The sequence below is a fragment of the Chinchilla lanigera genome, unplaced genomic scaffold, assembly GCF_000276665.1.
Source record: "Chinchilla lanigera isolate Chin_1 unplaced genomic scaffold, ChiLan1.0 scaffold00038, whole genome shotgun sequence".
Classification (NCBI taxonomy): domain Eukaryota; kingdom Metazoa; phylum Chordata; class Mammalia; order Rodentia; family Chinchillidae; genus Chinchilla; species Chinchilla lanigera.
This window is the reverse complement of record NW_004955439.1, coordinates 14954376-14977941: the sequence shown is the minus strand read 5'-3', so window position 1 is coordinate 14977941 and position 23566 is coordinate 14954376. Positions and strand designations below refer to the sequence as shown.

Here is a 23566-nt window from a genome sequence, read left to right as displayed (position 1 = left end):
AAGAAATACAAATGGAAAATAAATGTTTAACGTCATTGGTCATTCAAGAGATGCAAATTACAACAACACTGAGATTTCATCTCACCCCAATAAGAATGGCTTCCATCAAGAAATCAATCAACAACAAATGCTGGAGGGGCTGTGGGGAAAAAGAAATACTTTTCTACTTTTGCTGGCCATGTGGACTGGTGCAACCACTTTGGAAATCAGTCTGGAGATTCTTTAAAAAATTAAGATTACAGGTTCCATTTAACCCTGCCATTTCCTTCTGGGTATTTTCCCAGAAGAATTAAAAACATCATACCACAGCGATATATGTGCACCAATGTTCATAGCAGCACAATTTGTCATAGCAAAATCTTGGAAACAACCCAAATGTCCATCAGTTCAGGAGTGAATAAGGAAAGTGTGGTATTTTTATACAATGGAGTTTTACTCAGTTATAAAAAAAGATTAACTCGAGACTTTTATAGGTAAATGGATGCAACTAGAGACCATACTCATAAGTGAAATAAATCAGTCCTGTGTGTAAACACCATATTATCTCCTTAGTGTAAGAACCTGAAAGAGTATATAAAACTGAAAGGAAAATAGATATTGTGAAAGGGAAAGAAACTGCTCAATAGTAAAGAACTACTGGGATGAGGGAAAGGAGAAAATGAAGAAGGACGAGATACCGACCCCCCCCACACACACACGCTAAGATAATTGTACTACTAATTTCTATCGGTTTATTGAAAGAAACAGTTAATATTTAATTGTTTGGTCAATCTTGCATACCTGTATCTGGTAATCTGAGCAACTACTTTGAAGATAACAGTAAGTAATAAAACAACGATTGTTGATTTCCTAACACCTTGTTTTAAAATTCTATATCACTTTTATAGTTTTTGTGTTGTTTTGTTTTTGTCTTTGTTATTTTGTTTTTGTTCTTTTTAAAATGAAACAGATCCATGCTCATGGAGTTTGTCTGAGACTTAGGACAGCAGAAATCCCTCCTTCCAGCAGCACCAACTTAACCGTGAATATTACACCCAGCCCATGGTAGTGGTTTCTGGACGAAAGGCCAAGTGTGGTGGAGAGCCCTCTGTCTAACATGAGTGCATGGGAATGGTGGAGGTAGAACAGGGAGTGGGGTCCTGGAAAAACCTCCAGCACTCAGCCTTAAACAAACCAAAGCCACCTTTCACCAGAGAATTTGTTATAAAATTACACTTGAGCTTTCTACCCCTGTCACTCTAATTCAGGCTGAAAATGCAGATCTTGAGGCAATGTTCCTGAGTGTAACCAGAAGCATCCACATCACTGATTTTGCTTCTTTAGGAGGAAGTTGACCTCAACTGTGGGAACTGTCCTGGAGAATTAAACAGAGGAAGGAGGTGTGGATGCAGGGTTCCATGCAGTAGGGTATGTTACCCTCCCTCTAGAATAAGAGGCACTAATTTCATTGGTTAACAGCTGAGTTGCCTCAGGGTGGGTCAGACTCAAGAGGTAGACTGAGTGCTTGCCCTGGTAAGATACCAGTCTTGGTGAATGCCTTTTCTTAGCAAGAAGTTGTGTGACTGGGTGGTCAGCACGCAGAATGATGAATCCCTGGAAGCACTGGATGTTCTGATAAATTCAAGGGCCTGAACTTTAGGAACTTGGGGACCATCAAAACTGTAGAGCAAGTGTTGTAAACCACACCAGATTCTACAGGCCCCTTGTTACATTGGATTGGGAGTCCTGAAATGTCCTAAGTATCAGAGTGGGAGCCCTGGGCTGTCCTGCTGATCAAAGTGGGAACTGTGGTGTACCCTGTAGATTAGAATGAGAACCCTGTGATCCACTATGGATTAGAATCGGAGACTTGAGATCCCCATAGGACCCCATTCATCCTTTCCTATAAAAAGAGTCCATGCATCAGAAGAATCTTTTATGGGACCCAGGTTGGCCTTCAGCCATAATTGTGGCATATTCTGCAGTGCCAGGTTGAGTAGACAAGGTTCTTGTAATGACCATGCTGTTGTCTAGGGTGAATTTGATGGCAGCAGAAGACATTGGTGTTGAGGTTGGTCCTTAAGAACAGGGAGTAGCCAAGGGCAGACAAGTGGGAAGGAGGAGGTGAATTCTAACACACAATTCTGGGTGAAGGCCAGGACCCTTGCAGTGCTGTGCCTGTGCTGAGCACCTCTATCTGGAGGGATGGAGTGGGCAGTGGCTTCCTTGAGGACCTCAGATGAAAGTAAGAACTGGACTTGTGTCCTTTCTTCCCTGTAACAACAGAGCATGGATTTTTCTTTCTTCCACTCAGGAGTAGATGTTTTTGACTTTGGTCAAGTAACCAGAATAGGAACTTGACGTCATGAATTGGTCTTATGTTCCTTTCAGCCACCTCAACTCTTGGAGGGTGTTTTGGTTTTCCTTTGTTTTCCATTCCTCCATAGCCCACTTGCTACATTTTGGGATTTCTATGTATCAGGCACTGTGTACATTACATGGAGGTTGTATCTACAAACCTTATGCCTGGATGAGTAATTTCCTTCCCCTGTTCCAAAGAGATGACTCCCAAAAGGCATCATCAGCTTCAGGTGAGCAGCTGCAACCTGGAACTGGGGCTAATGGTTTAGTGGGCTCTTCTAGCAATCTTCCAACAAATTAGAGCAGTATAGAATAAGATCTGTGTTATCAGTGTCTTAGTATGACGTGGGTGACCTGCTTGCTTCTCTTCTTCCTACTGTTCAAGTTTTAAAATGTACTATATGTTTAGTGTGTACTTTTAAGGTAACTGTGTTCCCATCATCATACATGAGGGAATAGGGTTAGAGACATTAAACAGTCCCCACAAATCACCCAGTTATTACCCAGTAGAGTCAAGATTCAAGTACTGATGCAGCTCTTCTGTCTTTATTCTTGACTTTTAAACTTTAGCATTTTGTGTTTCAGGAAGAGCCTGACTGAGTTTTGTGTCACTTTGTCCAATGACACTTGTCCACTGTGTCATTATACTGCTTAACATCTGTTTTTCACCTATTTCCATTTCTTAGGTTTGTGCCCTTTGATAATGTACCCAGAGAGGGAATTTCAACTGTAATAGCAAGTTCAAAGTCTGCTATGGATACTGTTAATTTCCCTGAGGTGTATCTGCCAATAGCCAGGATCATCACTTATATATATATATACACATACATATATATATACACACACACATACATACCTACATATATATATTGTACTGGGGAGTAGAAAAGAAAGCAGCCCTCATACTGGGACCTATTTAGTGGCAGCTTCTTGTTCCATAAGGTTAAGAAGACTTTGAGGAAATAAAACCTGTTTGGAAAACTCCAGGTGTAGTTGCTCTGTGTGTTGTGATGGGCAGAAGGGATGAAGTGAAGTGTGAATGTCCCTCACACCCTCCATCTGGCCTCAGACTACGTCCTGGAACCCTGGGGAGGAGAAAGCACCATTTTCATTCCTGTTTCTTGGGATTGTTGATGGCCACGTAGTGATAGAGAACGACAAACAAGAAGAGCGACAGGCCCAGCATGTTGGCGAATATGGCGAGGTGCATGTAGGTGATCATCCTGATCAGCTCCTCTCAGAACCATCTTTGTATATTTTGTTAAACTAAAAAGTTTTACTTGGCAAGATGGTCTTCAGTAAGGTAAAATTGGAGAGGAAGTTCCCTGGCCACCAAGGAAGCATTGCCCAAGTGCTCTGCAAAAGGACGTGTACTGTTTGTCTCTTTCAAGTTAAAACCTCTTCCCCTTTTTAGATGACAAATCACAAAATTGGTTTGCCCCAGATTGTTGTGCCTCACCCTATCTATGCATCAACTAAAGGATGATACAAGATCGGGTCTACAGATTATTGCAGAAAAATGAGATAAGGTTTTTAAACACCCACATACTTCAGTTTTCATGCCAATCACTGCTTCTTTTATTCATCCTCAGTGAATATTTTTGAGCACTTGCAGTTTACTAGGCCCTGCTCCAAACATAGGAGAGAGAGAAGTGAGCAGAATAGGCCCCCTCTTTCTCTGCTGGACCTTGTACCCTGGGGCACACAGACATGGGGCAGGGATAGTTACTGGGAACAAATACATCAGGATAAGACCTGGGAATGGAGCAGAAGCCCTTGTCAACAAGATGGTCAGAGAAATCTAAGGAGGTGAGGGGTGACCCTAGTGTTCTTGGGAAAGCACCAGCAACAAGCCAGGCCCTGCCTCAGGAGTGGGCTCAGCAAGTTCAAAGAATAGCACAGTCACCAGGGTGACTGGTGTAAACAGTAAAGAAAAGAGCCAGTCAAGAAGATGGGGCATTATGGGAAGCTAGTGGTCTCTGAACCCTGTAAGTCTTAGTGAGAATATACAGTTTATCTGGAGGGATTTGGGTTGTCCTGAAGGGCTGAGGACAGACTACAGATGTCATCTGAATAGTGTTAGAAATCTCAGCCCTCTGTGGGTGGAGGTCAGAAGGTGAGGCAGCGAGACCACCTAGCAGGTGAGAGCAATGGTCCAGAGAGTTACTAGTAGGAAGCAGAGAAAACGTACTGGATTTGGGACACTGGATAGTTGTGAAATGCTGCACAGAAAGCAGAGACCTGCTATATATCTGATGTGAGAAATGGATATTCAGAGACACCAACAAGGTTTGTGGCTAGAGCAGCTAGGGAAACTGTCTGCTGCAGTTCCCAAGGAAGAGCAGACCTATGTCAGGGAAAGGGAGTGAGTTTCCATATTTGAGATTCTTTTGAGTGCTCCAGGAGTTCCAGAGAAGGCTATGGACTATAGATCCCCAAAATGCATGTCCACCAGGAACCTCAGAATATGCCCTCTTTGCAGATGCGAATCTCAGGGTGAAATAGTCATGAATGTAGGGTGAATCTCAAGAAGAAAAGTCACCAAGAGACAGGATAGGTTAAGTGCAGATGGAGACAGGGACTGGAGCCACACATCTGCAAGTGAGGGACACCAAGAACAAAGAGACCTGGGGCTGGGAGAGACGGCTGGTATCTCCCTCAGCCTACATGACAGCCATCCCTCCTGGCATACAGATTTTGGACTTCTGGCCTCTTGACCTGTGAGAAAATATACTTCTGCTGCATAATGCACCCCTCCTCCTTGCTCCACCTTTTTGAGGTACTTTGTTAAGAAAGCTGAGCTGGACCATACTGTATCTGGCATCAGAAGCACTGGTCTGATAGGACATATAGGGCCAGCTGGGCTTGCTGATGCTCAGGGCCAGGCAGGGGAGAAGGCTCAGTAGGGCAGCTTAGCAAATTACTTTTTCCATCATGCAGTGAAATGGGAAGACAGCAACCATGAAAGTAGCCAAGAAAAAGAAGAAAGAAAGAAGAAAAAAGGAAAAGGAAAGGACATAAAAGAAAAGGAAAAGAAAAGAAAAAAAGAAAAGAAAAGAAAGAAGAGAAGAGAAGAGAAAAGAAAACAAGAGAAAAGAGAAAAAGGCTTCCAAAGTCACTCTGACAGCACCTGCAGCTATTTAGGTGAGGCTTTGTGGCAGATTGGTGGTCATGAACTCTCATTCCCACCTTTGTCCTTGGTACAAAAACCAACCCAATGATATCTTTACGGGCTTTCAAGGGATGTCATATATTTTAATATCAACTTTATTGAGATTACACATACAAGAAAATGCGTTTGTTTCCAGGGATATTTCAATGAATTTTGACAAATATATACCAGTGGAACCACAGCCACAACCAAAATATAGAGCATTCTGTTGCCCCTAAGCTTTCTGGGGTCCTTTTCTGTCTACTCTGGACCCTCTTGTTCCAAGCAGCAGCTTTTCTATTTTATGTCACTGCCTGTGAGCTGTTTCCCCTACGATTAGCATGCTAGCACCCATGGAATGCGCCCTTATGTGTAGCTTCTCCCACACATGCTGTCTTCTATCTTCTGGTTGGGAACTTGTAAGCAGACAGCTGGAACCACTGGCTGCTATGCATCACTTCTCAGTCCTGCTTCAGTGATATCATGCTGGAGCTTGACCCTGGCCACAGAATGGGGCAGTTTACCCCCTAGAAACTGGTAGATGTGATCTGTCAGTGTCTTTCCCCTAGAGAGCAGTAACAATTACCTGCCCGCCCTGGCATGTCTTTCAGCATTAGGCATAATTTCCTGATCACTTTCTGCCCAGGCTAGCAGATGCTCAGTTCTTTCCCTGTCCCTGTCTTCTGGCCTACTCATGACCATTCTCCCATATTCTCAGCAGTCTTGTGACATATGGCCTTGAGGGCCTCATCTCACTGCCGGAGATGTCACTGATAGAGACTGTGATCCTTCCCCTAGCTTTACTGTGGAGGACAGGGCGGGCGGGATTTTCCACTGTTACTTTGCCATGAGGACAGGTATTGTGGGAGGGACCGTGAGTGATGACCTTATAGTAGTCTAGAGCCGTGTACAGACCAGAGGGGTTTTCCGCAGGAAGTTGCCTTCACCTTGCGTCAAGGGTACACCCTGTGCATGCACAGGCTGGACTCAGTGTCACTCCTGGAGAGCACGGGGCTGTCGGGGGAGAGAGGAGGCTCCCTGATAGTTTCATACTGGGCTAAAACCAGCCCAATTCCCCCTAATGCCCTTGGGTTCCTATCTTCTCCCTACTCCCCCTCATGGCTTTAACTGGTGGACCTCACTGGAGGCCACCCTGCTAAAGAATGCAGAGGCAAAGCCATTTATCTTCCCACAGCTATCCCAGCCCCAGCGTACACAGACCTGTCCTCTTCCTTGTGCTTCAATATTCTGCAAACTCAGAGTTGCAGAGGGCAACTCTGGTCCAGCTACCTACAAAAGGTTGAGCTACACTTTCTGCTATGGCCTATTGTTCTGCATATACACCTCTTTCAGGAGCTGACACCTGTCTCATGCCTCTTACTGCCTCGACAGGGGCAGATGGAACTCAGCATCTGCTGTGGACAGTTTCTCAAGGAGTGTGCTTCTTGCATGCTTACCGTTATCTCCACGTCTTCACACAGTGTCCACTGTGAGTCCCTGGAGGCCCCATGTGTATCTCCTATGTGTGAGCAAGCAGAGACAATTCAGTGCGGTGCTCTTGCAAAAACCGAACACCCACGAATTCTGGATTCTAATTCTGGTCCCACTAGAGATTTGATGTAAGAGTGTAAGTGACAATACACACTGCACAGAAAGTGTAAAAGAAAAACTTAATCAGTGGCTGGGGAACAATGCATTTGCCAGGGATTGAAAATGCTGTGCGCTCTCTTGGGGCTTGTGGTTAGACAGCACTGGGGACTTTTGACCTGAACAGATCAGCACCCACAGTCTCTTTCACTTCCAGTCTATCCAGTTGCCTCATGTGATTTTAAAACTGTGCTGTGCTTTTCCACCCTTTAGCGGAAAGCAGCAAGGTACTAAGCACCTAGAAACTGGGGATGATTTTAAGATGAGTTCTCATGGCTTTGCTTAGTCTCGACATGTTACCTAAAGTGCCGTAGGATGCTTCTGCACAACAACAAGGCCCGCACTGAGCACCGAGAGTACCCAGGGCACTGGAAGGCAGCTCTGGGAGGAGCAGCCATGAAGACATTGCCTCCTGCCTCTGCCCAAGTGGTATGCTCAGTTTCCGCACTTGATGGTGGCAGGTGATTACTGGTGGTGAGGCTCTGTCCTGCTTGTTAGACAGTTCTTGAATGAACTGCTGTCTGTAGGAACTCCACTCCTTCTATGTTTGTCTCACCATCTAGCATAGTTCCTGGCCTACAGGAACCCACAGAGAACTTTAGGGGAACTGAGACCAAAGCTCTTTTTTCCACATGACGGCTCTTCACAATTTGAGGCATCTATGCTGTCCCCTGAGTTTCTCATCTGGGGACTAAATACACACATTCCTATAGTCCTTTAGAGTGAGCATGGCCCCAATGGCTGAACCATTCAGACTCTTAAGAGCAGCTCACATCATCAGGCCTAGAATCTGTTTTTTGATTAAGGAGGAGATTGACAGATTGACTATCGCTTTGCACATCTGAAGCCCTACGAGAAGTGGACCACTGGCACTGATGGCAGGAGTTGGCTCCTGCACCCTGGTTCTGGGAGGAATCTTGTAGATCTCCCCATCAGAGGCCGCATCTGCTTCCCACTCCATGAATGCACCTTGGCTTGAGACTTACTTTGTCATGGAGCCTGGAAAAAGTGATAGGGTGTTGGTTCTGGGTCCTTCCTGAGCAATCTCTGTAAGAAGCCTCCACCCCAGGAGCAGGCATGCCCAGGGTGCATGCGCATGAAGAGCCATGGGGAAGGTCAGTTGTCCCCGAGGGTGCTCCCAACCAGCCAGCACCTGCTCCCCTGTTGACTGAACACCGGTACATGAATAGTCAGTCACGTTGGCTGAGTGTGGCCTCATGCGTAGATGTACACAGTTTCTGAACTGGAAGCACTGAAGCGTCGGGGATGTTTCTTACGCAGTGTTATTTTGGCAGTGGATAATTGGCAAATCAGTTACCAGCACTGACCAGGACTGTATTATTCAACAGTTTATGTCAACTTGTGATCCATGATATACATGTATCAGTTTCTCAGCCCGAACTTCCCAGTGTGTTAGGGAGGAGCAGTCCAGGTGTGGTCATCTGAATTGAGATGCTGTACATGTAACATCTGTAACTGATTTTGATTTTTAATTAAAAAATAAAATATTGCTTATTTCTATATTGCTTCCATGATGAAATTACATTTTAAAATTTTGAATTAAAATTTAAAAATTTGGCAAATTAACTACTCCAGTTTCTTTTTACTTTTAAAACATGGCTTCTAGAACTTAAGTTTACATATGTAGCTCACGTTATCTCTTTACTGGACAGAATCATTCTAGACAGGGTCTGTCTAGCCTATACGTTTGTAATGTCTCATCTCTGTGTCTCACTATGTTTACTTCAGAATAATTCCAGCCACAGGGACTAATACTCTTGCCTGCTACATACAGTGTCATAGAACTGAAGATCTTGTGACTGGGGAAGTTGGATGCACATGTTTCCCTGTTTCATTCAAGTCATTGATAATTCTGAACTGCACAAGACCCACAGCCTCCTACTGACAACTTCTTTCATCTGGAAAAATTATTCACCATTCTTTGTTTTTCAAAGCAGTCTAGTCAGCAAAGAGTCTGCCTAATGAATAGAGTCACTCAACCCACATTTCACCATTTTATCAGTTGGTTTTAAAAGGAATCTGTGAAAGGCTCAGACAGAATCAGGATGTGCTGGTGGAAATGAGGACTTGCTGCTGGCCAGGTGTGCCTGATGCACCCGTGCATTGACCCAAGTTGACTCCCTTATCACTCTGTGTCCTGTCTAAGTACCCAGAGACAGTTATCATATGTATTCTAGAATAGCCCAGGTATTAAGTCATCACTTTCTGTTTGGAACACAGAACATTCATGATCTCCAGCTCTGTGGATGCCCAGTCCCTGCCAATATGAGGCCCATGCCCTGTCTGCCAGCCTCACAAAAATCTCATACACACATAGAGGAAAAGAGAGATCGCCAGGAAATGCTGAAGTCAAGGGGAGTCCAAGTAGCCCTCTGAAGTAAAAAAAAAGTCATTTGAAACTTTGGTACAGTGCAATACCTTCCCTCATACTTTCTATTTTATTTCTCTCATATGAGGTATGATTAAAATATACTGTGAATGTTTAAATTTTAAAAGCTTATTACCATTAATAAGACATTGCCATTAATCCTTCTCTTAACGTTCCACCTCACTTTGAAGACACTTATTCCATCATTCATGCCACTTTCAGAAGCAATTCTGGAAGTAGCCTTTCTTGGGTGTCTGTGTGAGATATGATCCAAGTTATGATGAATGCTGTTGCCAGTCCATCCAGCAGAAGGGCAGGCTTGTAAAAACATCATGGTGCATTCTCATTTACCTTATTCACCAGATCTGGCACCATGTGACTTCTACGTCTTCCTCAAAGTCAAAATGACCATGGAAAGTAAATATTTTAAGTTGATTCAGGACACAGAGGCAGCCACGACAGTGCAACTAAAGACATGAAAGAGGACTTCCACAACTACTTCAGAAAATGGCAAAAACAATGGGATGCTTCAAGCTTTGGGTAGCATTTTGGGGGAGACTAATGACTATGTGTCCTTTAGTATAATACATTTTAAAAATTTAAATATTCACTGTTTTTTCAAATCACATCTCTGAATGTGATACATCCCTCATGTGTGGAGGACAGGTAGTCTTGCTTTACTTGGTGCTTGATCTCCTGGTAGCCCCATGGTTCTCAAACCTCAGTGTTTATGGGTACCTTGGCGGCCATGGGACAGCTATTCTAATACATGTCTTCCTGTGGGGCCCCCATTGTCCACAGATGCCTTCAGCTCAGCACTGCATGCCTATAGTTCCTGAGAGCCTGAAACATTCTTTCCCCTCTGCTATGGTGGTGAACTTCTACTCCACCAAGCTCACCTTGAAGCCTTTTTCTGAGACTGCTCTATTGCTTGACAGCCTTCACAGTGCTTTGGGTAACTTTTCCCTCCTTCCTGGTGCAGTTCCAGCAGGTCAGACAGAGTCACGTGTGCCATGGTACTCAACCTCAGGTGGCCCCATCACACCTGCCCAACATTGCTGAGGGTGACAGACCTGATCCCTATCTTTTCAGGTCCAGCTGATAGTCTTTAGTTCTCCCCCAGAATACACATGCCCTGTACTTCTCTTTGCTTCTTCCTTCTTCCATGACTGACACATGCATACTCTCACCAGATCTGTCCAGGGTGTCCCTAGCCCTGCAGGCTCCTTACTTGTGGATTTGACCAAAGTGAGGAGACTCAGGCCACCTGTTGTCTGTCTCCTGACCTGTGGCTTTAGGAGGGCTTTGGGTCTGATGGTGACCCCTTACTCAGGTGGCATGAGACATTATCATTGTTATATGTGGGACTTTTAAAAGATGTTTTCGGGGATCATTGTGACCTAAGGATATTCTGACAGGGCAAAAAGATGCACAGGAATTTCATCTTTTTAAATATTGCACTATAGTGTACAGGACAGAAACTCCCTTCTCCCCAGTCCACTCCCTTAAGATCCCAGCTTCTACTTGTTACTCAAGGCCAGGTGTGTTCAGGTGAGGGGTGAGGGAATGGAGACAAGGGGGACTGGATTGCTTCATTGTTGTAAAAACTTGAAGGCACCATCTTAATGGTGGAAGTGCACCTTGTTCTCCAGCTTGATACCTTGATAAAAGCTCACATTAAACATCAGTGTTTCTAGTTCACCTCCAGGTACAAACTTCACTGAGTATTTTCCATGCTCACCCAGACCCCAGGCATTCTACTACTTTCCACATGAGAAAAGTGGCCTGCATGTGGATATGTCTCCCTGTGTGCAGTGGTCAGTGGTGCTCTTAGAATACTAACCCTGGTCATTGATGCTGTTTAACTCATGGTCAATTCCCCCCCGCCCCAGAACCCATTGTAGCAGTGTCAAGCCAACTTCTACCTTCATTACTAGTAGTATCTGTTAACACTGTGCTGTTCCATGAAAAATAGAAAATCTAAAGCAACAGAGACTTAAAACAAGCTGAACTTGACTTTTCTCATGTGGAAAGTAGTAGAATTATGCTATCCAGGCTAGGTGGTGTCTGCTTCATAGGTCTTCATGTGGCCCAAGTCTCCTGCTCGGTGCTCTGTTTTCTGGGTGTGGCCCCATCCTCCTGCTAAAAAAAGTGGCATTGTTGTCCCAATGGGTAGGATGAGCAGAGCACTTGGAGATGACTTTCAAGCTGTACAAGGACTCTCAGGCCCAAATCTTTCCAGCCAGAGCCTTGCCGCACAGTATGGGGATGTGCTGTTTTAATTCTGTGCCCTTGTGTCCATGTGGCTGACCAAGCAGGAAAGAAACTAGTGGCACTGGGTCTCTTGAGACCAAGGATAAATGGACAAACTGGTAATTTTGAAGGAGAGTAAGGAGACTGAATGAACAGGAGGCTGTCATCAAGAAGGACTTCAATGGGACAGGATTTAATTAGAGGCATTTGGAGGAAATAGGGTTGGGTGACAAGGCCAGTTGCACAATATCAATTCCTGCTGCTTTAGCAGATGGATTAATCATTACTGCCATCACCTTGAGACTTGGAAGTGTACATTGGCCACAGACAGTTTTATTTTTTTCCGGCCTCTGTGGAGCTGTAAAACATGACAGTGATAACAAAAATAGGAAAAGCCATCAGTAAAGTACAGAAGTAGAAAGTAGATTTGAAGGAAGCTGTTTTGTAGAATATAAGAAATCAGAGAAATTTGTCCATTGGTTCAGTGTTGCAGACAGTGAAATTATTATTTTTATCACTTGTACTTTTCACATCAAATATTTGGGTCCTAGATCTACTTTTCTTTCCTTTAATCTTTTTTCTCTTTCTTTCTTTCTTTCTTTCTTTCTTTCTTTCTTTCTTTCTTTCTTTCTTTCTTTCTTTCTTTCATTCTTCCTCTGTCTTTATCTCTTTCTTTTTTATTTTATTTAACTACATGCTTTTTTGGGACACAAACACAAACAGGCAAAACACTGAAAAATTTGCCCACTGAAGCTCCCATTTGAATACCTTATGTGAGAAGTGCTCAGAAATTTAAACCCTCTATGTCATTTTGAACAATTATAACTGAATGTAGTTGTAGAAGGTATGTGCAAGAAATAAAACTCTCCTGACATTGGGAAATCATCTGGAATTTTTAAGAAATAAATTTGTATGATCCTCTTAAAAATCCTGAGAAATAATAGGATTTCCATGGGAGTTGTCTGGGTTTGGAGCTAACGGGCTCCTGAAAGTCTCATATGTTTAAGAACGGGGCTTTGAGAAAGTGATTGAATCGTGAGGGTGCTGTAATCATCAGTGGGTTAACTCATGATGGATTCGTAATTCGGTGGCATTGTTGGGAACTGATGGAGACTTAGGAAATGATGAGTCATGAATGTGTGACCTTGGGGTCTAGAATTTTCCCCTGGCCACCCCACTCCTTTCATGAGGTGCATAGCTTCCTTCTGACAGTCCCTTCTGCCGTGATGTTTCTGCCTCAGCAATGCCTAAAACCAATGGCACTAGTAGCTGTGCACTGAAACCGCTAAAACTATGAGCCAAATAAACCGTTCCTCTTCTAAGTTGTTTTCCTCAGTTATTTGGTCATAGCAATGGAAAGCTGACTGACAGAAATTATATTGACTATGTGAAGCTTATTCAGAGTTAACTAAGAATTCACACTGGCATGTTTTCTTGGGAGAGGTGGAAAAGGAGTACATGAAAGATTCAGCCTTTTCATTCCAATTGTTAAAACTTTGCTTTTAAATGATAATTATGTCAACCCAAAGCTCATAACTGATGCCATCTTAACATATGTTAAAGGAAGTAATTGACATGAAGATTGCAACAAGAAAGTCTTGATTGTTCATATTCACCGACTCTCCAGGTTCCTTGCATGTGGTGGCACATTCCCAAATCTGCACAACTTAAATATCAGTACTCATTGTTCTTATTCAATACTGCTTTGCTTCACTGTGGGAAGTGAAAACTGGGCCTATTTTGTTCTTTCTGAATAGATAAATTTCTTGACCAGTTTTGGTTTGTGAACAAGAACCAGAAGCTTTACTTTCAAATGGCTGTCTTGTTCACTCTGCCAGGACCCATTGGCAGTCTCATAATTGTGTATTTCACAAAATAAATTATTTAATTGCAGAACATTTTGGCAAGTATTGAAAATAAATATATGTATTAGAAAAATAAAACAAATGCTTATCCTAGGATGCAACATACAATGTTCATGAGTCCTAAATTCTGATTCAAGCATTGGTGGAAGGCAGCTCCTGCATGGATGGAACATGGGGACTTTATCTGAAGTGGTAACAGGACCTGGCAAAGCCATGAGTGAGAACAGAATCGGGAACAGTAGACTCTGATGGAGAAGCGCTGTCCCACAAAGCCCCAGTGGTTTTCCCAGGAAGCTAGCTATGGGGAGCATGCAAAGGGAGCAGGAACAGGGCACTTACATACCAGTCCCTGGGCCTCCAGTGCCCACTCCTCTGTGGTATGATATTTCCTGGTACATAGAGCCCCTGGCAGTAGGCTTCAGCATCTCAGTCTTGGACTCCAAGATACTGTGGCTGAGGCTGGATGGCTGGCTGCTCAATCTAGTTCCTCCAGGCTTGAGGGGTATGAAGGGAATCCACAATGTGTGCTCTGAAGGAACAGTAGGTGTGAAGGAAAACATGCACAGTAAAGAAGATGTATGTTTTCTTGGCTTCTATGAATTTTTTTCATCAATAGTACACATTCTCAGAAGATTTAAAAGTATAAAGGTAATTGTTAAGTTTATAACAATGAAAGGGAAATTTTATACCTTCCTGGAAGGAATATTCATACTGTGTACAATTCCTAATCTCTTTTTTGTGAGGCTAGGGAAAAATTATCAAAATCCCCTCAGTTTACTATTTCTTTATCAGTAAATAAGGACAATAGTAGGGATCCAGCAGGATAACACATGCCGGTCCAGTGCACAGTACCTAGTGATATGGGACAATGTGCACTGGCCCAACACTCAGGCACCCAGTGACAAATGCCTGCCCTACAGCAGGAGTCCTAAGGGGTGGGATGGGGTCGATTAACTGTTCCCATTCTCCTGCCCCTAACAGATGACTTCTGCAAAGTGATTTGGTGGAGCCCATCCTTACCCTCTGACTGGTTTGGTCTCATGACCATTTGGCTAATAAAGTAGGGCAGATGTGAAAGTGTGCTGCCAGTGGTTCTAGAGGCCTTGTCTGACTCATTTCTACTGTAAGAATATGTCTGGGCTCCCTTTGATTGACCTCCTAACCAAGGCACTTAAGGCCAGTGGCCTAGCCAACCTACAGGACAGGGCAGCAAAGTAGATTGGCCTAGTGATCCAGGGCTTATGATAAATGAAAAATGGCTCCTTTTATACCATTAGCTTCTGGGGCACAGTGTTTTGGTCGATGGCTGATCAGTTATACATCATCGGGCTGGTCAATAACTACTCTCCTGTGAGTTATCATGGAGCCTTCTTCCAGATGTGCTGCATCTCACTGAACTCACCATTTCCCATGTTCTTCCTGTTATTTTTTCTGGATTCACGGTCTCCTAGCCATTCCAGGTTTAAACAGAGGTGTTGGTATACAGCTGTGAAGTAGGGCTGGTGGCCTTGTGTCAGGTCCCTCACATCTTCCTTGCATGAAAAACACTTCCTAGACAGTGTGACAATGTCTGCTGCTGAAAGAGAATTAAGGCTGAAGAAGGGCAGAGCCTTGATTCTGGAACCAAAGAGGCCCAGGAGGGGTAGAGGAACTAGGGCAGAGCAGGAAGTGTGCAAGCTCTCTCAACTCAGCCTTTGCCAGGTGCCCCTTTACCCCTCACACCCTTGTGAGAAGTAGTGATCAGTAAACTGATGAGAGGACAAAGATGCTGGAAGAGCATGGTGCAGCATCCCCTTGGCATCTGCTACTTCTCAGTGTGGCAGGGGATATCTCACAGCATGGGGTAAGTGTGTTAGCTCAGCTGTCTCTGCTTATAAAATGTTACTATGCCTCTAAATGTCAGGCTGCATCTAGTCTTAACTACTTCCCAAAGGCCTCACCTCCAAATACCATTAATATACCACTTTGGGGATGAAGTTTCCAACACATGAGTTTTTGGCGACACATCCAGAGCCTAGCAGAAGGCAACAGGCTGTCCTCATCCACGTCAGAATGTATTCCAGTTGCTGTCCCACATCTTCAAGGAGAAATCACAGATGTGTACTGTTTCCCAGGGAGGGACCTGATGCTGGACAATAGGGAGATTGTTTGAATTAGCTGAAGGGCAGAGAGAAGAGTTGGGGAGGGGTTTACAGGTGCAGGGCAGTAAGAAAAGGAAAGGAGGGAGCCACGGGTGCAGAGCAGAGAGAAGGGGAGGGGAGAGGCACTCAGGTGCCAGACAGTGAATCTGGCTGTTTGCTGAATGTCTGTCCACTTAATTCACATGTTGAATGATCACCCCCGACAAGGCAATGTCATTAGAAGGTAGGGGTTTTGGGCAGTGATTAGTTTGTTCAAGGGAATGGAACCTCATGAATGGGATTAGTGCTCTTTTAATAGGGACATAGAAATCTCTCCTCTTCTACCATGTGCGGACACAGGGAAGAGGCACTGTCTTTGAAGCAGAAAGCAGTCTGTACTAGGTGGACTCTACTGATACCTTGATCTTGGATTTTCCAGTCTGCAACACTCTGAGAAATAAATGTCTGTTGTTCATAAACTATGTTTATAGGTATGCTATTTTATTACAGCAACTCTAATAACCAAGACAATGAAGTGTGCTGTTTTCTGGGCTGCTATTGCAACATACCACAGAATGAGTGGCTTAAACAATAGAAATTTCTTGTCTCATAACTCTAGAGGTGACCTCTAAGATCAAGATAAGTTAGTCCCACTTAAGGCCATGAAAGAAGGATTTATTCCAGGCCTCTCCCCTAGGCATATCGATGACCAACTTCCACCGGTATCTTGATACGATCTTTCCTCTGCATGCACATCTGTGTCCAATCCCCTTCTCCTAAGGATGCCAGGCACATTGGATTACGACCTCCACAGATGACGGCATATTTATTCATCACCTACGCAGACCTCATTTCCAAATAAAATCATTCACAGGTGCTGGAGGCAAAGACATCAACATTTTTGGGGTGACAAAATTCAGCCTATATTAGTAAGTCTATAATAATCTTCCACTCAACTTTCCCACTGCACATGGTAGTGCCACATGAGACTCTCCATTTCTACTCATTTTTTCATTGATAGCCAGGGGCAATTCCTGAAGCCTAGTTATTCCATGTGGAGTGCTTGCTGAAGAGCCCAAGGAGTCTCGCAGGCACCTTGAGTGGCGTTAGTGGAACTGTTATTGCTCCCATGTGGAGTGCTTTGCCTTTGGTACTAAAGCTCTGGAGGTCCTAGAGACTCAGCTGTGGGACTCAGCCAGTCTGAGGATGTTTTACAGATGTAATTGCATGAAGAATCACTCTCTCTTGATTCTAGGAGCCATAGTCATGACTTGGAGCATTTTCTGCCTGACTACAGACTACAAGATACTTTTCAAGTTGCCACACCCCATTAAACCATACCCCACTGTCTTCCATTCTTTATCCACCTCAGCAGTGAAAACATCAGTGGTGACCAGCATGCTGTCCAAGGGACTACAACTTGGCCAGTTAAATTCATTCCATGTACTTAGGTGATAAAATATTCTAGACGGTAGAAAGTTAGGTAAACCAACCAAAGGAGGACTGGAAATCTTTCTCTAGCTTCATGTGTTTTCCGAGTGCTTCAGAAGCCCATCGAACAGTGGATCCTGTAGTCATATCCCTCAGAAAGTAAGGCCTCAGGCTTTAATGCAGAGACCTGATGCAACGATTTCTCTCTGAACAGCTTCAGCTAGTTTTTGCTTGAATAAGGGTTTCACTTTTCTGAAAATACGTATAGTACACAAAACCGAAATGAGCACAATTCTTAACAATTCTCACCATACAAAACATGGAATTCTTACACACAGAAGACATCCTACAGAACAAACCTTGCCTAGAGAGGCATGCAACTAGAGACCATACTCATAAGTGAAATAAATCAGACCCACATGTGTAAACATCATATTGTCTCCCTAGTGTAAGAAATTGAAAGAGTAAACAAAGTCCAAAAGGTACAATAGATATTGTGAAAGGGAACTGCCCCCCAAAAAGGAACAACTGGGGTGAGAGAAAGGAGAAAAGAAAGAAAGGAAGAAACAAACAAACAAACAAACAAAAATATATACACAAGATAGTTAAGATAATTGTACTACTAATTTCTGTTGGTTTATTGAAAGGAACAGTTAATGCTTACTTTTTTTACATTTTTTCACCAATTTTGCATGCTTATATCTGGTAATCTGAACAACTACTTTGAAGATAACAATATGCAATACAACAATCACTATTGATTTCCTATCATCTTGTTTTGAAATTCTGTATCATTTTTAATGTTTTTTAATTTTTATTTTCTTTAAATAAAAGAAATCTGCAGAAGTAATACCAAAGAATTTCCCAAGCAAGAGAAAAGAATCTGATACAAGGATAAGTGAGGAATATTGAAATAAAATTAACCATAATCCAAGTGAATCCACACCCAGTCATATAATAATAAAGATTCTAGAAATTCAGTACAAGAGCAGAATATCAAAGCTATTAGAGGAAAGAAACAGATTACCTATAAAGGAAAGCCCATCAGAATCACAGCAGACCTCTCAGCATAGCACAGACCCTGAAGTCAGGAAGAGTTAGAAAGAAATATTTCACGTCCTGAAAAAAGCAACTTCCAACCCAGACTGATGTACCCTGCAAAACTGTCTTTCAAAATTAATGGAAAAGTAAGATAATTCCATGACAAAGAACAAATGAAGAAATTTATGAGCACCAAACCAACCCTATAAAGACTACTAAAATATATTCTAAACAGAAATAAAAATGACCACACTTCCAAGAGCAAAAATAGAAAGAAACCAACAGGCAAGGCAAGCAATTACACAGAGGAAAAAAGCATGGAACCAACAGCAGGAAAATAACTTGAAAATGATAAGCCAATATGTATCAGTTATAACCATCAATGTAAATGGCCTAAATTCACCAATCAAAAGAAATAGATTGGCAGAACATATCAAGAAACAAGATCCAACCACATGCAGTATACAAGAAACACATTTAACTAAAAAAACTCATAGACTGAAAGTGAAAGGATGGAAAGCAATACTCCATGCAACAGGAACCCAGAAAAAAGCAGGTGTAGCCATTCTGTTTTCAGACAATGTGAACTTCACGTCAAGAATGACCAAATGAGATAAAGAAGGTCACTACATACTTGTTAGGGGAAAAAGGGGAAAAGAGATAGAGATAACAATCATAAATATATATGCACCAAATACAGGAGCACCCAACTGTATAAGACAAATATTAATAGATATGAAAAATCAAACAAGACATACCACAGTTATAATGGGGGAACTTACTACCCCATTGTCACAAAAAGATAGATCAACTAAACAAATAAATCAACAATGAAATAGTAAAACTGAACCAAACTTTTAAACAAATGAACTTAATAGACATTTACAGAGTGCTTCACCCAACAACATCAGAATACACATACTTCTCAACCGCACATGGAATGTTCTCTAAGATAGACCATATACTAGCCACAGAACATGCTTAAGTAAGTACAAAGAAATTGAAATTTTCCCATGCATGGTATCTGACCTTAGTGCAATGAAATTGGACATTAATGGCAAGAGAATCTGCAAAAACTCCATAAACACATGGAAATTAAATAACACCCTCTTGGGGCTGGGGATTTAGCTCAGCGGCAAAAAGCGCCTGCCTGGCAAGCGCAAGGTCGTGAGTTTGGTTCCTGGTACCGGAGAAAAACCAAAAAAAAAAAAAAAAAAAAAAAAAAAAAAAAAAAACCAAAAAAAAAAACCACCCTCTTGAACAACCAGTAGATCACAGATGACATTAAACAACATCTACAATCAAACAAAAATGCAAATACAATATACCAGAACCTGTGGGACATGATGAAAGCAGTCCAAAGAGGGAAGTGTATAGTGGTGCAACCTCACATCAGGAAAACAGAATGAGCACAAATAAACAACCTAATGCTTCACCTCAAGCTTCTAGAAAAAGAAGAGCAAGTCAAGCCCAAAGTCCATACAAGGGATGAAATTACAAAGATCAGAGCAGAAATTAATGTAATTGAAACTAAGAAAACCATACAAAGAATTAATCAATCAAAGAATTGGTTCTTTGAAAGAATAAATAAAATTGATAACCCCCTACCCAATCTTATCCAGAAAAAGAAAGGAAAAAACTGAAATTCGTGCAATGAGGAATGAAAAGGATGAAATCACTACAGCTTCTATGGAAATTCCAAAGATGGTCAATACCTACTTCAAAAATCTTCACCATCATAAGATGCAAAACACAGAAAAAATGGACAGATTCCTGAAAATGAATGAATTGCCAAAGCTGAATCAAGAAGATATAAAAATTCTGAATAGGCCACTATCAGTTAATGAAATTGAAAATGTAATTAAAAACTTAGCAACAAATAAAGCCCAGGTCCTGATGGATTTTTGGCTAAATTCTCCAAGAAATTTAGAGAAGATTTAAAGCCAATACTTCTCAAACACTTTAATGAAACTGAAAGAGAAGCAACCTTACTGAACTCATTTCTGGAGGAAAGTATTACCCTGATACCAAAACCAGAGAAACACCCAATCAAAAAGAGAACTACTGGCTAATCACCTTAATGAACACAGATACAAAAATACTCAATAAAATACTAGCAAACAGAATGCAACAAATCATCATGAAGATTATCTACCATGACTAAGTGAGATTCACCCCAGGAATGTAGGGATGGTTCAACATGTGCAAATCAATAAAAAATAATACACCATCTCAACAGAGCCAAAGAAATAAAACCACATGACCATCTCAATAGATGCAGAAAAAGATTTTGATAAAGTCCAATACTCATTCATGATTAAAAAAAACCTACAGAAAATTGCAATTGATGGTCCTTACTTCAATCTGATAAAAGCCATCTATGACAAAGCAACAGCCACTAAGTGGCTATCACACGAAGTGGACACAAACTGAAAGCATTCACTCTAAAATCAGGTACAATACAAGGATTTCCACTATCATCACTCTTATTGAATTTAATTCTGGAAACATTAGCCAGAGAAGCTGGACAAGAGAAAGAAATAAAAGAAACAAGGATAGGAAGGAAAAGTGAAATTATCATTATTTGCAGAAGACATGAAACTGTACATAGAAGGCCCCAAAACTCCACCAAAAGACTTCTAGATTTAATAAGCAAATTTACTAGTGTAACTGGATTCAAAGTCAACACTCAAAAATCAATACATTCTTATATACAAATAACAAACTCACTGACAAAGAAATTAGGGAAATAGCACCCTTCACAATAGCATCCAAAAAATGAAATACTTAGGAATCAATCTAACAAAAGAAGTAAAAAAAATCTATACATTGAAACTTACAGTACACTGAAAAAGGAGATTGAGGAGATATCAGAAATTGGAAAAATATCCCCTGCTCATGGATAGGAAGAACCAACATTGTGAAAGTGGCCATACTCCCAAAACTGTTACACAGATTTAATGCAATCCCAATCAAAATACCATTAGCATACCTCACAGATCTAGAGAAAACATTCCTAAAGTTCATTTGGAACCAGAAGAGACCTAGAATAGCAAAGGCAATCTTGGGAAACAAAGGCAAAGCAGGAGGCATAACAATTCCTGACTGAAAATTATACTACAAAGCTGCTGTAATAAAAGCAGCATGCTACTGACAAAAAGACAGACCTGAGGATCACTGGAACAGATTACAGGATGCAGACACAACTGCAAACACACTCAGCCACTTCTTCCTTGATAAATGGGCCAAACAAGTTCACTGGAAGTTCACATACCTCATTTATTTTTAATAAATGGTGCTGGAAAAACTGGCTTTCCACAGGACAAAGGCTAAAACTAGATGCATGTCTATCACCATGCACTAAACTAAAATCAAAATGGATCAAAGATCTAAATACTAAAACAGAGACACTGAATCTACTGGAAGACAAAGTAGGTAGAAATGTTTAAGACATAGTGGTAGGTAGACAGTTCATCAACAAAACCCAAACTGCAGGAGAAGTACTTCAAAGAATAAACTTGATCCTCATCCTATTAAAATATTTTTGCACATCAAAAGAAAGAACCAACAGAGTGAAAAGAAAATTCACAGAATAGTTTCTTCCCCTTTCACAATATCCATTGTACTTTTTGGATTTTGTTTACTCTTTGTTTGTTACATTAGGGAAACAATACAATGTTTACACATATCGGTCTGATTTATTTATGAGCATGATATCTAGTTACATCCATTTACCTATAATAGCCTCAAGTTTACCTTTCTTTATAGTTGAGTAATACTACATTGTAACTTGAAGATAACAATATGCAATATAACAAACTCTGTTGATTTCCTATCATCTTGTTTTGAAATTCTCTATTATTTTTAATTTTTTTGAAATTTTTATTTGCTTTAAAAAATTTTTGAAAATGAAAACCTACAGAGTGCCAAATAAATTTAGCCAAACTGTCCCTCAGACAAAGAACTTGTATCTAGAACATATAAAAGAACTAAAAAAAATCAGGGTCACCAAATTCAAAGACCCAACTCAAAAATGGGCATCTTAGAGGAATATATACTTCTCAGATGAAGAAATACAAGTGGCGAATAAATACATGAAAAAATGTTCAACATCATTGGTCATTCAAGGAATGCAAATTAAAACAATACTGAGATTCCATCGTACCCCAGAAACAGTGGCTATCATCAAGTAATCAATCAATAACAAATGCTTGTGTGGTGGTGGGGAAAAAGGAACGCTTCTCCACCATTGGTGGGAGTGTAGACTGGTACAGCCACTGTGGATGTTCCTCAAAAAACAAGGATTAGAGGTTCTATTTAACCCAGCTATTCTCTCCTGGGTATTTTCCCAGAAAAATTAAAAACATCATACCACAGAGATATGTGTGCACCCATGTTTATAGCAGCACAATTTATAATAGCTAAATCTTGGAAACAACCTAAATGTCCATCAACAGAGGAATGGATAAAAAAGATGTGGTATTTTTTACAATGGAGTACTACTCAGCCCTAAAGAAGGATAAATTTGAGGATTTTATAGGTAAATGGATGAAATTCGAGACCTTACTCATAAGTGAAATAAATTACACTCTCATGTGTAAACATCACATAGCTTTCTTAGTGTAAGAAACTGAAAGAGTAAATAAGATCCAAAACTTACAATGGATATTGTGAAAGGGGAAGTAACTGCTCAAAAAGAAAGAATAACTGGGGTGAGGGAAAGGAGAAAAGAAGGAAGGGAAAAGAAAACATATATATATATACAGATATACAGATATATACATATATATGTATATATATACATGCACACACACACAAGATAGCTAAGATAATTATACTACTAATTTCTATTACTTCATTAAAAGGATCAGTTTGTGCTTATATTGTTTGATTAATTTTTCTTGCCTATATCTTATAACGTGAGCAACTACTTTGAATAAAACCATACACGATATATTAACCATTGTTAATCTCCTATTATTTGTTTTGAAATTCTGTATCATTGCTTTTATCGTTTTTTTCTCTTTAAAATAAAATTTTTAAAAAGCACGGTATTGCTTACCAATTATCAGAGTATTAGACTGCACTGTACTTGATACAACAAGAAAGAGACTTAGGTTTTTAAAAAAATACTGTGTTCATAGACAAGAGTAAAATTCAACAATTAATTGTCTTGAGAAGTGTCAGGGCAAAATTAATTAAAAGAATAAATAAGCCTTAAAGACACTGTGGGTGTGTTATGGTTGAAACATTGTGTCAACTTGGGGAGTCTAGAGGTTTGGCTAAGTGACTCAGCAGGAAGCCAGGATACTTACTTTGTATACATCCT

At 41.2% G+C, this 23566-nt stretch overlaps 2 protein-coding genes across 2 annotated transcripts; both read right to left on the bottom strand.

The window, feature by feature from the left end:
• Positions 1 to 3349: 3349 nt before the first annotated feature.
• Positions 3350 to 3562, bottom strand: LOC102024281 (dolichyl-diphosphooligosaccharide--protein glycosyltransferase subunit 4-like). Its single transcript, XM_005390647.2, has one exon. The coding sequence runs from the start codon at positions 3560 to 3562 to the stop codon at positions 3449 to 3451; it is 114 nt and encodes a 37-aa protein (XP_005390704.1). The 3' UTR covers positions 3350 to 3448.
• Positions 3563 to 11977: 8415 nt separating this feature from the next.
• On the bottom strand, positions 11978 to 17165 carry LOC106149180. Its single transcript, XM_013517305.1, has 5 exons — positions 17107 to 17165; positions 15586 to 15722; positions 15048 to 15221; positions 13989 to 14174; positions 11978 to 12138 (listed from the first exon to the last, which is right to left on the bottom strand). Exons 1-5 carry the CDS (start codon positions 17163 to 17165, stop codon positions 11978 to 11980), a joined length of 717 nt encoding a protein of 238 aa, XP_013372759.1.
• Positions 17166 to 23566: the final 6401 nt, after the last annotated feature.

Excerpts from the sequence above, each read along its gene's own strand:
- LOC102024281 (XM_005390647.2), bottom strand. The coding sequence starts at position 3,562 with ATGATCACCTACATGCACCTCGCCATATTCGCCAACATGCTGGGCCTG.
- LOC106149180 (XM_013517305.1), bottom strand. The coding sequence starts at position 17,165 with ATGCTGGTCACCACTGATGTTTTCACTGCTGAGGTGGATAAAGAATGG. Across the intron at positions 14,175-15,047 it reads CAGGAAGAACATGGGAAATG|AGCACACATTGTGGATTCCC; the intron begins GTGAGTTCAGTG and ends CTGTTCCTTCAG. Across the intron at positions 12,139-13,988 it reads CACTGGAGGCCCAGGGACTG|CTCCACAGAGGCCGGAAAAA; the intron begins GTATGTAAGTGC and ends CATGTTTTACAG.